A 15370-nucleotide genomic window follows, 5' to 3' on the forward strand; every position below is an offset into this window, starting at 1 on the left:
ATACACGCAGTTTGTACAGTCATTCCTATTCCCAGATGGGAGAAATGCCATGGATGAAGCAGCCTTGAGTCATGACACTGAGAACAGGTTCCTGGCTGGCCTCAGCTCATGTGAAGCCCAGTTTCTAAGCCACCCCAGCCTGAATGATTAGAGAATCCGTCATCTACTCCCAGTTTCTGTGACTCCACAAATCCGCCAAAAAACCCACAGAAGCTTCAACTTGGTCCTCATTTACATTCTTCAACCAGCCTCTATTTCTGTTGCACACAATTACAAGAATGGGTGGGCGCTGATTTTACTGCCTTTACCCCTCTCCCACCCAAAAGTCTCCTTGCTAAATTTGCTTTTGCTGCCTTGAATTTTTCCTACTTTGTACATAACCTGCAGGAAAATGTACAGGCTTCTCTGGTGTCAGGTGCAAACAATTCATGATGCAACTTTGGTAGGTATTGGGTAAAGATTGGTCTGTGAAGTCTGTGAACAGCAAAGCAGTGTGAAAGCTGCCTTGAAAGTCTTGCCTCCTACTGGGCAAGATGTGCAACTTGTGGTTCTCTGGGTTTGCCAAATTCCCGGTGGGGTCTGAAGATCTTCCAGAATTACATCTGCTCTCCAGGCTACAGGTAGCAGATCTCCTAAAGAAGCTGGCTGCTTTGGGGAGGGGACTTTGTGGCATTACATCCTCGCTGAGGTCCCTTCCTTCCCCAAACCCAACCCTCCCTAGGCTACACCCAAACCTCCAGGAATGGCAACCCTAAATTGTCCCTAAAAACCGGTGGGGCCTGAAAAGAATCGTCAAAACAACTTAATTAAGCTAAAACTTGGAACTGAAAAGCTTAAATGTAAACCTGCTCCAGCACTTAAAGATATTTGGCCTGAAGACAAGACATTAAGTGGTGATTTGATGCAAGAGAGGGACAGTTTAGGAAAGGTGTTAGTTTCCTTCCCCTGTGCTGCCCCCCTCCCATGGCTAAAAATGCTAAGCGTAATATAGACTCTTGTTCTTTTTCTCTGCTGGAGCTTAAAGAAAGTAGCGGACGGAGTTGGGTGGCCATTTTTGATTCTGGAAACATCACAGGCAAAGAGTTCTCTTCCCAACACCATATTTCTCTCACCCATCCAGCTCCTTTTTAGGTCTAGGCTACATATTTGGCATTCCAATTGTGCAACTCCAGTCTTCTGTATAATTCAGTCGTTTATGCACCGACATTAAGCGACTGGATGGATGCTTTTTTTTTTTTAACTGTGAAAAGTAAGGTTCTTTCCCTCTTCAAAAGAGAAATGAGAACTATGTAGGTGGGGCTGGGACAAGATGTTCACCCATGTCCCAGGTATGCTGCTGTTTGGAGGTCAAGTAGAGAAGTGGTGGGCAGGTGGAGAGGCATGCTTAGCCCTTCCACACCTGCCTCTTTTCTGCTGCTGCCCCAAACTAGCAAAAGCGCAGTACCAGGATCACTGCTAAGGAGAGGGAAGAAACAGCAAGAGGGGGAGTGCTCAGCATCCCTTTGCTCCTACCATGTCCCTCTGTCTGCTGTTTTGCAGCTGCTTCTCAGAGATCCATACTCTGGTCTGCCCTTGAACGCCTGCCTCTGCCCTTTAAGCAACTCCAAAAAGTAAAGACGCCTTAGACAAGAAAGCCGTGGCCTCTTCGAACCCTATCCGTGCCAAATCCAAAGGGCTGACAGAACGGCCTTCTTGCCATAGTGTTGCCACAGGCAAGGGTGTAGAATGGAAAGGTGTGTGTAAGAGAGGTTGGCTGAGAATGCTACTTTAGTGGGGTGATGCAAGCAAGCCAGCGCTGGCGTTACAGGAACCAGCTGAAGTTTGGGTGGCACTGGCAAGGGATGTTCTTTGCTGTTCCTGGTAAGGGCATTTAGTGAAGCTCCAGGCCATGTACATATGTTGCAGCAGGGGGGGGGGGGGCTGCGGTGTCTTAAAATAGGAGCAGCCTGCAGAAGCTTTGGACACAACACATTTTCTGGTCTGTCAGCTGCCTCGGGATTCTTTGTGGGTTAGTTCTGGTTTTCCTCTGCCTAAAGCAGCTGAAAGGGGAGCAAAACAGTAACCTGCTAGCTCTCAGCAAGCTGTAGAATTTTTAACAAACATATTAGAAAGACATTTTTTAAATAACAACAATAATCTGGAAATTTAAGCTATGGAATTGTTACACTATTGTAGTAACTTTTGCAGAACAGTTTTGCCTCTCTGTCCCACTAACCTTTGATACATTTTTTTGCATTCAACATCATGTAATCCACTTAAGTCCTCAGTACATTGTGCACTCCCCTTAAAGGAAGCGCAGATAGGGGGCTTTTCCAGCATGCCCTGAAATACCATTTTCTCTACTTCAGCACCTTCGTTTGTTCTTAATTGAACATCTGGCTTGGTGAAGAGTCCTGGAAAAGTTGAAAGCTTGTACATTGTTTTGAAACGTGTTGATTTCTGCTGTGATTTAAGTTTCTGGTGCATATGGTCTGACTTTGAAAGCAATCCACCTTCTTTCTGTGTCTCATCTGCTATGGTTGCCAGCTGAGAAATGTAGTTTTTCTAGCTGCAGTGCTATAGTAACAGGAGAGGTTTCACCATCCCAGTGGCATGCCACTATTAAAGGCAAAAGGAACACCCTGAAAGGCCAGGCATTTGCAGCCTCTATTTATTGTAGGTAGTGGTAGCAAGTATATCCTTATGCTTCAAGATATTTTTGCATGCTTCCCTGCATCGTAGAAGCACATCCTCCTGCTGCTGGAACAACACTGATCAAGTTGCTGCTATTGATTAATTGATTTATTTGGTGACATCCAGAGCTCATTTCGAGGGGGAACGCACAGGAACGCAATTCCGGCAGTTCCCCAAAGAGGTCACGTCAGGTGGTCCCACCCACCTGACTCTCGGCTATTTTGGGCCCGTTTCGGCCTGGATTGGGGCTGAAACAGCCTGGATTGGGCCTCTGATGGGTGGTGGATCACTCTCCTGCTCAGTAGCGGCCCGATCCTGACCCCAATTTCAGCCCTGAATGGCCAGGATTGGGTCCAAAACAGTGAGGATAGGTGATGTCAGGGGGTGTGGCATATGCAAATCAGTTATGTTAATGACACACTTCCAGTGATGTCAAGGGGCATGGCTTATGCTAATGGTTATGCTAATGAGTTCCTCCAGCTCTTTTTCTACAAAATGACCCCTGGTGGCATCTGTCATGTCACTCTTCATGAGACTTCAGTGGAACTGATTCTTATTGTGATACAGAGGTTAGCATAAGGATGCAGAAACGCATCAGATCCATTGCCATTAACTTATATTTTGAAACCCAATTGCAACCTCTGTTCACCTCAAATTATAATATATCAAAAGCACAGAGCAAGAAGGAAGGACTAACTTTTTAAAACAACTCTCCACGCCTCATTATAGGTGGGAGCAGGACACTCATCTAGAAGACACACTGGAAAGATGGTAAACTTGTTTGCAGCCCAGGTACTGGAAATGGGCCATGCCAAATACTTTGTACTAAAAATCCGTTTGTTCCACACCCCATAAATTATTTTCTGATGGTATCTGGCGTCTAAAATTGCTCCATCAGAATTGTTATTTCGTGTTGTGCCAACGAGAGGTGGAGGAATGGGGGCTGAGAAGTAAGAGCAAAACAAAAATTCCAACAGCTGAGCAGATGTTAAAAGGCATTTGTTATTTCTAAGCTGTTTGAAACAAATAAACAAAAAAGCTACAGAAGCCAGGAAGTGAAAGGGGAAACTTTAGATATGGTTGGGCCTCAGAGTCAATACAAAGCCCATGAAGAATAAATGGTGAAGAGGCTGGGCTGGGCAAGTCCTAGCCCAGTTTGCTTTGGTTGTGGCATATACTTCATGGACAAGACATGAAATGGTTGGGTATCTAAGATTGCAAGGGGGGTAGCAATGTTTGTCTATCTTAGCAAAAGTCCAGAGATACCTTAAAGTCTAACAGCATTTATTTCAATATGAGCTATTGTGAGTTAACAGCTCCTTTCTTCAGAGAAGTGAAGGGAAAGCATACTGGAAATTCTTATGGGGAGGAATACAAAGGGGAGGGGAGTCCAGAGCAGAAAGAAAGGGGAAAGGTACTGTTTGTGTAGAGCGAATTGAAAATGTCAGGCAGCCATAGAGAAAACACTATAGGAGTGCAGCAGTGTACTGTGGAGAACCCAAATGAATTCCAGATCCAATCAGGATGGGTGAAGCAGGGGTCTGTTCCTGATTAGGGGCCACCAATGACAAACAGGTATAGCAAAATCTAAGGGCCAATCTGCGAAATAATTCCAGCTCTTGCCTGGAGTCTTTCTTTGGAACGTTCTGTTGGAATGTTGCGGCTTTAAGATCTGCTGCAGAATGTCTTGAGAGGATGAAAATGCTCCCCCTCTGGTTCCTGAGAGTTAAAATACTTTGGTTTTATGCCTGTCTGATCTCTTGTGCAAATGCTGACCTGTTTGGTCAGCGCAAATGGTGTATATCGTGTCAGCAAATGAGGCATTTATGGTCTGGCTGCCGTTTTCTGGTCCCGTGATGATCCAGTCAGAATAAATGTGGGGGCAGTGCTGGTACTAGAGTTAGTTATGGAGGCTAGTACTTGGTTTTGTATCTCTGTCTGATAGTCCCTTGTTACTAGCAGTAGCTGCTGTAGGACGGAGTGGGGGGCTGTGTAAGTCCAGTCCCCTCCCCGCTAAGCCTGCAAGAGAAAGATCAAATCCTAGGTGAGAGGTGATGTATGTATGTCAAACACTGTTATTGTTTAGGAAGCCTCTATAAATGGCTATGTATGAGGAACAGGTTGTTCATGGCAAATCTTTTTTACAGCTACTGTATACAAAGAACCATAAAGCATCCTTAAGTGCATTCATGACTAAAATTCTGTGTGGCTTCTGCCAGCTAACACCTCCTTCATCACATGTAAGAAGCAGCCTAGAAGCTTGCTAGCTATGAAGTGGGCTGTATCTTTGCCTTCGTTGTACCTGAGATACTAGAAGGACCTGCTGAACTTGTGGGGCTTGCAAATTTGGGAGTGGCAGAAGCTTAGCAGTTGTGTAGAATGCATGCGTTGCATACAGAAAGTCCCAGATTCATCATCAGTGGAAAGGATCTTGGATAACAGGTTTTGGGAAAGAGCTTTCTCTGTCTGAGACGCTGAAAAGCCGTCATCAGTCAGAGAGAGCATAGACAATATTGGTCTAGGTGGACCAATAGTCTGACTTCATAGAACTCAGCTGTATGTGTTCCATCTTCTGCCTTTTTCACTTTGGCTGGCTTTTTTTATTCCCATAATATTCACCTGGGAAATGAAACTTCATAGGGCTCATAGAGGCTAAGAGACACTTGTGAAAAATGGAAATTGGAAACTAAGTACGCAGAAGCTGTCTGCCAAGTAGCTTTACCAAGCGGATGCGCCAGTTGGTGACTCTGACTGGGTAGGGGCCTCATCTAAGGTCAAGTGTTCTGCCATGTTGCAACTGACTTACGGTGACCTCGTGAAGTTCCACATCATGGGCTCTTCAAGGCAAGAGACAAGCAGAGATGATTTGCCATCACCTTCCTTTGCACAGCTGTCCCAGTTTTCCTTGGTTGTTTGTCTCCCATCCAAGTATCGACCTTGCTCAGCTTCTGAACTCTGCCAAGATCCAGTTTGTCTGGGCTATTAGGGCTGCTACAGGGGCCATATCTACAGTCGTTTGTATGCAGAAATGCCTGTGTTCAGTCTCAGATATCTCTGATCTAAAGCTCTCCGGTGGTAGGTGTGAAGCAGGCCTTTGCCAAAGTAAATGTGACAAAGTTATCTGCATATCCAGTTGCTGAAATCTGTTTTCCAGCTGTTTTCTTTTTACTGGTTTAGCATGACTGGTGTCTTCCAAGAAAACTCTCTGCTTTGCCCATCACGTTTTCATTGGGGGAACCCTGTTAATTGTCCAACCCTCTTCATTGTTACATCACCAAGTGCTAGTGCAGTGCAAGGCCAGTTAGGTCATTCTAAAATCACCTTTGAACTTCTGCCCTGTGTTTGAACTCTTCTATACTTCTGTCCTCAATTATACAGTGAAGGCTTGCTACTGCTATCGTCTTGTGGCTTGGATGTGGACTAGCAGAGCTGGAAAGATGTTAGCTTTTAAGGTCATGGGGGTGGGTAGCGGGGCGGTTTAGAAATGGCTGAAAAATAGGGACAAGGGGATGTCTGGCGGTTGGAATCAGCTTTTTGCATGGAAGGGAGTGTTGGCCGGATTTTGCATTAATCCTATGACGAAGTCTTCCTGCCTGAATGATCATGTCCCATCAGGGTATTTGTAAATAGATATTGCCAAAATAGTACAGGTATTCAACACTACCTTTTGGTAAGAAAACTGGCCTTGTAAATATGCCCGGGGGCGGGGGGGGCGTGTTATCCTACACTCTGGGGGCTTAACTGGTCTGGACTCCTCAGGAATAAGGCTGCTGGCTGGACTGGCAAAGTTTGGGAGCATGGAGTGGCAGAAAGCACAGGGCTGGCGCCTGGTGGCCCTGTTAATCCAGCAATGCAGCTCTCTCCAGCCTAAATATGCTGAGAAGTGATATGGCTCAGCCTCGTGGCCAGCAGGGGTTGGCGCTCAGGAGGCCACATTGTATTCTGGCCAGGATCCCTCAAGATAGTATCATGTTCAGTGTTCTGTTCTGACACTGCAAGGAAGTGGCAAACCGGCAGCCAGGCAGGCACTTCATCTCCTCTGTGCCACCTCTTCTTGGCCTTTTGCCACCACTGTACCTGCAGCATGGGAGGCGCTCCTCAGGGACTATGGGCCTGGGTTTGTGTCCCTGGTGGTGGTCTCTGAGGCAGGCGGCAAAGACTCATAGGCTCTGGCAGGGTGGTCTCTGGTGCTGCTGGAGAATGGTTGGCCAGTGCCTCACTTGCAGGCTCTGGCAGGGTGGTCTCTGGTGCTGCTGGTGCATAGTCAGCTGGTGCCTCTCTGGCATCAGGCTCTTCTTGACCTTAATGGGCCTCAGGCTGTTCCTGTGAGCCCTCCAGGTCCAAGTCACTGGCCTGGTTAGAGTGGGTAATGACAGGAATCGCCTGTATTCATTCTGTTATGCTTCACAGTTTACTCACCAACAAATTGAGTCCTGCTAAGTATCAACTATATATGGCATTTGGAGTGTTCGGCCTACTTTAGTTACATTCTCAGTCAGCTTTAAGGGTGGATCTTTTGGGTTATTGAAGATAGTGGCCCACTCACCCTGTTGGTTCCGGGGTGCTGAGCAAGCCACGGTTTGGCATTATGTCATGCAAGCCATGTGCTCTCTCCCCCTCTTGCGTCCTCTGATTCAATTAGTGGTTTCCAGTTTTAGCACCAACCGTAGCTTACTGTTACTGGCAGGCTAGAGTTCGTGCTGACTCTCTAAATTAGGATGGTAAATCATCTCCAATTCAAACTGAATCAGAGTATGCTGAGCGTGGGGGAGCCAAGGCATGAGGCACAGGGCTTAATCCCATCGCACCAAACCAGAGCTGAGATTTGAACCAACATCTTCCAAGCCCCCGTGCTGCGTCAGCCTAAAGCTAAAAGCTGTCCTTGCCCACACAGTGCTTCACAGGTCTTAAACTGGTGACTATATTGATGAGCTCTGACTATGGCACAAAGGTGGGAATTACCCACTCATCAGTTTTCCGCTGAACTCCGTTAGTCAGAGACGCCAAAGCAGAGAAGTTAAGCCATCTTGCCAGCCATTTCCTAGAACAGGTGCTTCAAAGAGCTCACAGCAATAATGCAATCGAGAACAACACAGTCCAGAGACAGGAGAAGCAAGTCGAAATCCAATAAGCACCTCGCAGAACAATATCCTCATTTATCAAATTTATTGAGCCCCCGAGTGCGTGTGGTATAGAGATTCAACTTTTCTGTCTTCTTCTCCAGCGTGGGCTTGCAAATGACTTGAAGCTTCCTGGAATGCCTCCCACAGAGCTATGCGCCATTGTGCCTATTGGTATCTTCTCATTAGAAAGGAGCAGAAATGTAATCAGCATATCCTTTTGATAGCCTGCGTGTTGGAGGCACTGTGGATATTTTTGTTTCTAGTGAGGTGAGTGTAGGGGGAGAAAGAGGGGTGACGGTCACTCATCCTTTTTGCAAGGTTAGGAGAGGAAGCTGTTGTGTTTAAACCGCGGGGAGGCAGAATCAGGACAAACCATTCGAAGAACTTGCTCAGTTATCAGAGCAACGAAATCAACTGCCTGAGAAACAGCCCATCCTTAGAGAGATGGCGAAGCAGAGCTGAGCTGAGCATCAGGAAGTCCCTGGTTTGAATCTCATGTCAGATACAAACGAACTAGGTAGCCTCAACACACGAAGCAGCCTTGTATTGAATCAGACCCCTGGTCCATCAAGGTCAGTATTGGACTACTCTGGCTGGCAGCCAGAGATTGAACCGGAGGCCGTCTGCATGCCTAGCCGATGCTCTGCCAGTGCCACTGAGCCACAGCCCCTCCCCTCGTATGGCCATGTTCAGCCTCGGTTCCCTCCCCGGCAATAGGAGAACAAAAATATGTGCTTAAAGGTAGCCATAATGACTGCTTATACCAGGGGTGGCCAAACATGTGGCTCTTCTAGACATATTGTGCGGCTCCCAGTGGCCATGGCCATACATTTTATTTTGGTTTAGTTTATTTCCCTCTCCCCCTTTCCTCTTTTCTTTCCATGTCTTTCCTTCCCTCCTTTTCCTTCTTTCCTTCTTTCTTTCCATGTCTTTCATATTTTCAATACAAATGTTGGGGTTGCCGGGTCTGACTCAGAAAATACCTGGGGACTTTGGGGGTGAAGTCTAGCAAGGATGTGACATCCCAAGCTCCACCCCTTCTGATGATATCACTTCCAGCACACTGCACCAAAACCCTACCCCTTCCTGTGATTATTCCCCCAAACCCACCTCTTCCCCTGAAGTCACTTCAATGCGTCATGTCTTGTGGCTCTCAAACATCTGACATTTATTCTATGTGGCTCTTACATTAAGCAAGTTTGGCCACCCCTGGTTTATACAATATATGGGCACCCCTTTGAGTGTTATTTTAAAACGTTTCTACTCCATCATGATGATTTTCGGAAGAAGGACAGAAAGACGCCTGTCGTGAATGCTTTCTCTTCTCCGTCTGTATTGTGAAGATTTGCCATGACGAGGGCTCATAGCTCCATGGCAAAGTGCCAGCTTTGCTAAGTATGCTTCTGCTGGCATTTTTCCACTTCATGAAATAAAACCTGTTTAACTGCACATATAACTAGAAAACTCTGTGCAAGCTATGGAGAGGAAGAACGCTTGTTGTTTTCAGGCATGGCCACATGTCCCGGTGGTCCCATGTCGGCTGCATTTTGCATGTCTCAAAATGAGTTCTAGGAGTCCCCACACTACTATAACCAACTTTTGTGTTGTGTGTGTATGCACATAAGTACTCCATATTAAGTAGGTATTTCTGGAATAATTAAGCTCCTTCCTATTCTGCTTTACACATCCCCCCAGCAATAAAAGATTCTTTTCTTGTGTTTTCTCTCAAACCCTCCCCCCACCATGTGTGTGTGTGTGTGTGTGTGTTTGTGCGCGTGCACCCGCATGCAGCAGAAGTGGAAACTCCTTTGTTCAGAACTTGATTGACAGAGCCGCATCTCTCACCGAAGTTGAAGCTGGGCCCTCAGTAGTTTGCTTTAACTGCAGCTTAATATGACTCTCACAGACTGTCAACATCTTCTTGTTGCCCAATGTATTCATTTATAAAGTATAATAAAAATCCTGGCTGCTGCAAATGGAAACTCATTTTCAAGTATGCTGAACAAGCATCACACCCAACATGGCTGCAGTCATCTCTGCTCAGATGTCAGCCTAAAGCAGCGTTTCCCAGTCTGTGGGTCCTGGCCCAAAAAGTGGGTTGGGAAGGCTGTGAAAGTGGGCCCCAAGTGTTTGCATTTTTCATTATTTGTGAATGCTTCTCTTTTTTTCAAGTGGGTCCCCGTACCAAGTAAATTTGGACTTGTGGTTGCCACACAAAAGAAGCTGGGGATCCCTGTCCTAGAGGGACATACAGGAATGTGGTGCTACGTTTTAAGATCATCAAAAACTTCAACTGGGCCATAATGAGGAGGGCATGTCATAACTAACACATCCCACTTATTTTGAAAACTCTGCACTGGCTGTCTTTTTTATTTGTTTCCAGGCACAATTAAAAGTGTTCATTTTCACCTAAAAGAGCCTAAATAGCCAGTCTCTGGGAGATCTGAAGGGCATGAATAATTGGGAGACCCTGGTCAAAAAGTGGGATACAAACTGAAAAAGTAAATTAAAGCAACCTTTTATAGTTGTTGCTGTTTTAATATTTTTTAATTTTATTTACAGGCTTTTAACTCTGACTCTGTCCTCACAGGGTCAACAATATTTGTCACTGAGTACATCATTTTTATTTTATATTTTAGTAAGCTGTTCTGAACGCAAACAGCATGGTGAAAATATTTCAAGTAAACCTCTCCACTCCTTTCTGCTAGTATAGATCTATATCCCCTCCTATATCTATATATGTTCATTCACACAGGCTATCTTTGCCTTTGGGAGGGACATTGGAAATGGACCATATATTTATTAATGCAATAGATTTATTGGACATAGTAATTTAAAAGTTGAAAATAATGGTATGATGGAGCCAGTCCAGCACTTTTATGTCCTGCCTGTCCATGTGGTTCAAGGGGACTTACAGAAATAGTTAACAAACATTTCCAAGTTAAAACTAAGATAAAAATACTAGCCTATAACTCGCGTCCATTTGGATAAAAGGTAAGCAGAAGTGGTTCCCATTAAAATCAACTGGATCTTAAAAGTTTTAAAGTATAAAACAGGTCAAAGTAGAAGGGATATGTGTGCAAACTTTTTATTTACTTCTTGTACTCCAGGCATCTTACATCAATATGACCCCCCACCAGGGGTCATTTCGTAGAAAAAGAGCAGGAGGAACTCATTAGCATAACTCATTAGCATATGCCACGCCTCTTCCCATCACTGGAAGTATGTCATTAATATAACTGATTTGCATATGCCCCACCCCCTGACATCACCTATTCTGGATGTTTTGGACCCAATCCTGGCCATTCAGGGCCGAAATTGGGCCCAAAATAGCAAAAAGGGGCTGAAAATGGCTGAAAAGGGGCCCAAAATGGTCAGAATTGGGCCGCTGATGAGTGAGAGGGTGATCCACCACCCGTCAGAGGCCCGATCCAGGCCGTTTCGGCCCCAGTCCAGGCCGAAACAGGCCCAAAATGGCTGAGAGTCAGGTGGGCGGGGCCACCTGACATGTGACCTCTTTGGGGAACTGCCGGAACTGCATTCCTGTGTGTTCCCCCTCGAAATGAGCCCTGACCCCCACATGCTTCTCAACGGCAGACTTAGGAGCTTCTATTACTCCCCCCCTCCCAAAAATTAGGCTTATGATGAGTGAGACTTCCTAGGAGGTAAAGAATAACACCCCCTGGAAGTGGGGAGGGAAGAAGTGTGGGGAAATCACACTGAGAAAGAGAGGAAATGCAGCCGTCTCCTGGATGAAAATTCTCCATAGAGGCAGATGAAATCTTTTTTTGGTTTTGCTTGAAATGAATCTTAAATTGGGTTGCCGGAGTCCTTCCAATTGTGCAAATTATACATTCTTGTATACATGAGTTAAGTATGGTATGATTTACATATCTGCTGCAAAGGAGCATGTTAGACATCTGGTTCTGACAGCCCTCTGCATCACCATTGGATGTCTTTATTGAAAGGGGAAGGAAAAGCTTCTCCTTCTGTCAGCCGATCAGTTTATATAATCTATGATAACGAAGGAAGATGTATCTGACCTTTTTACTGTGGTGGCATTTCGTAGCAGCTACAATACGCCTGCTGTTGAATGCTAATTTGAGGCGTGATTCTGCCACCCTTCCTTAGACATGGAACCAAGTTTGCTTAGCAGGGACTCTAGGCTAGACGCTGTCTGGGTCTAACCCACCGGAGAGGGTTTGTTTTTAGGGTGTTTTGCACATGCCAACCGGAGCTGCTTGCAGGATATAATAAAAATATAATTAGATTAAAATTCTTGTCTCCTTTTGCTTGGTAGTTTATGAGAGAATTGTTAACCGGGGTAAAGATGTTACTTACAAAGAAGCGAGACATTGAGACATTTTTGCTCGGCGGCATTTTATTTTTGAGAATTCAGAAAGGATATTTGCCCTACAAGAGTATACTTCAATTCTGGGGGCTGGTAGGGAACAACTCTGTCGTGCATAAAGATTGCACAGCTGGTGAAGGGGTTCAGGAAGTGGGCAGACCTACTTCACGGCACAAGTGTTGGGAGACCAAAGTGTGGGTAGCTGCTAGTGCTGGGGCTGATTGGCCAACAGTGCCCAGTGCAGGTCTTGCTTCTGACCACTCAGCAGCCGTGATCCTGCACAGCTCTTCATTAGTGGCCCTTTCATGGGGCGGGGAGGGGTGCAGCCTGTTACTTGCCAGCAAATCACCTATCTAACTACTTACGTACCTGTCTTAACATTTCGACACTGTGAAACATTTCCACTGTAAAACAGCAGCAGATAACAGTCCTTCTGAATGTGTGAAATCTTCACAGCTGGTGGTATGTCTCTCCCCTGCCCCATATTCATGTTGGCAAAGCGTGATGTATGGTGATCAATCAGGGCCTCAATTAGAGATGTGAAAGAATTTTGGAAGAACGGTGTTTTTCCTGTGTGCCCCCCCCCCCCCCGGATGTTTTTCCAATTTTCTGAAGGAAAAACTGGAAATTTTGGAGAGTGCTAAAGAAAAAAAGAAATATTTTCTCTTTTGGAGTGAGTGAAATGCTTTTTCAGAAGGTTTTACTAAGAATGTGTAATAATATGAAGATAGTCTAAAAAAAATCTTGACTGTTAGATAATGATAATTCCTGTATATACCAACATATCCCACACATTTTCCTAACATGTGAACATATTTTCAAGCCTATATTGTTTAAAGGTGACTAATTTGTTCATGGCCTTACCTGTATGGCCCAGGCTGGGCCAATTTCAACCGATCTTAAAACCTGAGCAGGGCTGGTCCTCATTAGTTCTTGAAGTCCAGGGTCATTACGCAGAGATAGGCAGTGGCAAACCACCTCGGAACATCTCTTACCTCTGGCGTCACCATAAGCTGGCTACAACTTGATGGCACTTTCCACCACCATTTTTGTTCGTATCTGCTGGAATGCATAAGATGATACGCTACTCAATAGTTCAGTGCTTTCAGTGTTTCAAAGTTTAACTCTATAACTGTGTGCACATAGGCTCTTCCCCCATGACAGGGGATGCTGCTTTTTCAAACAGTTCAGTGTATATGCAAGTCCAGTATGCACCATGCTCTGGTTCTCTGGTGATCATGCACAGGCATGGTTATTGAACTTAATTCCCTTCCCTGGGTTCCGTTTTTCACCCTGGTTGTGTCCTCTGAAGAGGGCTTATGTCCTAACTTTCTTGTCTGCTAGCTGCTGATATTCCTGTGGTTCAAGCAGTGGTGGGACTTCATTCCACCTCCCCTCGAATCATATCCAAATTGCAGTTCTTTGGCCTGCACTCACTGTTAGGCAACCTTTTGGCTGTTGGGAAGGATTTGACTTGCAGTTTTCTGAGTCCAGTATTGTAAGACTTCTCAACCCTCCTCCTCTGATCGTCCTGAATGTTTCTGAGACATAGGAAATTATAATCAAGTTTTCTCTTTTTTTCCTGCCTAAAGACCTCGTTGAAACCCATGTATTCCTGAGTGTGTTTCTTTTTCTTTTACAGGTAATTATAAATAGCACAATCACACCTAACATGACCTTTACTAAAACGTCACAGAAGTTTGGTCAGTGGGCTGATAGCAGAGCAAACACGGTGTTCGGTCTGGGATTTTCTTCTGAGCAGCAGCTGTCAAAGGTAATTGAGTTTGAATTACTCTCCGCCACTGCTCTTTTTTCTTGTTGTAGAAAAATCTGTAATAATCTAAGTGAATTAAAAGGACAAACAGAAGGATCCAGTGGGAGTCCTATATATATATGGAATTGCTTCCATTAACAAAACAGCTTGTCTGACAGAGATTAATCACCTGCGCATAATCAATGAGTGGGCCAGAGTTTGTGGGAGGTGTTAACATTCAAGCTGAAAGCTCTGTCTTCTTTAATTTGATCACATGGGCCTTTGGTGCCTTACTTGAACATATAAGAACTTCTCTGGACTGAGTCAGACCCCTGGTCCATCTTGCTCAGAATTGTTTTCTCAAACTGGCAAAGATCCTTCAGGTTCTTGGACAGAGAAAGCCGAAACTCGTTGGAGTGTCCAGGGATTGAACATGAGATTTTCTACAGGCAGAGTGTCTACTGCTGAGTCCACTGCCCCTCCCAAGGCAGTATTATGATCTCCATATTGCCGATGGGGTGCTGAGACAGAGAGAGAGAGAGAGAGAAGAGTGGCTTGCTAAAGGCCACTGAACAGAGATGAGAACAGAGTATAAGTTTCCTGGTTTACAGCACTATAGTGGCTCTCATAGTTAGGGACAAACTAGATATCACATATGGCTTCCCTGTTGTGGCGAGAGAGGCCTTCAACTCCAACACGATTGTTGTGTAAGCACATTGCAGCACTTTTGTATCTTTCCACTGCTGCAATCAGCCTTGGAGCAAAATCAGCTTTGCTTCCTCTTCCTCTTTCCCATGGAGCAACTGTTAAGGCATTCTCTTCCCTCTCTTAGGGCAACTGCTGAGGTGAGAGAACAGCCCTTCAAGTTTTAGTATAAGAATCTCAAAAGAGTCCTGCTGGGTCAGACCAGCAGTCCATCTAGTCCAGCATCTCATCTCATACAGTGGCTGGCCAGTTACTCTGGAGGGCCAGCAACAGGGCTTAGAGGCTGAGGCCTTCCCAAGAGTCACCATGGCTAGTAGCCACTGATAGACCTGTCCTCCATGAATCTGTCATCCCTTTTTAAAGCCACTTCTGCCTGTGGCTGTCACGACATCCCCGGGCAGAGAATTCCACAGCTAGAAGCAGCAGCCGTGTGTTTAGTTCTACAGCATCTACATGTACTAAAATTTAACCATATCCTGCTGCTTTGACTGTCTCCTTCATCCTCCCCCTGCCCACTGGTGGCAGCAGGGCCGTTTCCAGACGGCTTACCTTCTGCCGCTCCATGCTGCAACGCCGCAGCTCGTGCTGTGGCGAACGCGAAATACCGCGTTTTCTTGCACAAGTTTTGCGTGATGTTGCGCAAAACTCATGCGAGAAAACGTGCTATTTTGCATTTTCTCCGGCACGAGCCGCGACGTTGCGGCATGGAGCGGCAGAAGGTAAGCCGTCTGGAAACGGCCCTGGTTATGTGGGATTAGGAAATAC

The 15370-nt window shown here is 45.6% G+C and overlaps 1 protein-coding gene across 1 annotated transcript in view; it reads left to right on the top strand.

Annotated features, from left to right (window-relative positions):
* The window catches only part of HOMER2 (homer scaffold protein 2), a 67356-nt gene that overhangs the window by 36075 nt on the left and 15911 nt on the right, over positions 1-15370 (top strand). Inside the window, exon 3 of the mRNA XM_055002719.1 lies at positions 13790-13921. Within this exon, the coding sequence (XP_054858694.1) occupies positions 13790-13921 (132 nt within the window). The remainder of the gene's footprint in view (positions 1-13789; positions 13922-15370) is intronic.

This window comes from Eublepharis macularius, chromosome 18 (assembly GCF_028583425.1).
Source record: "Eublepharis macularius isolate TG4126 chromosome 18, MPM_Emac_v1.0, whole genome shotgun sequence".
NCBI classification, from domain to species: Eukaryota; Metazoa; Chordata; class Lepidosauria; order Squamata; family Eublepharidae; genus Eublepharis; species Eublepharis macularius.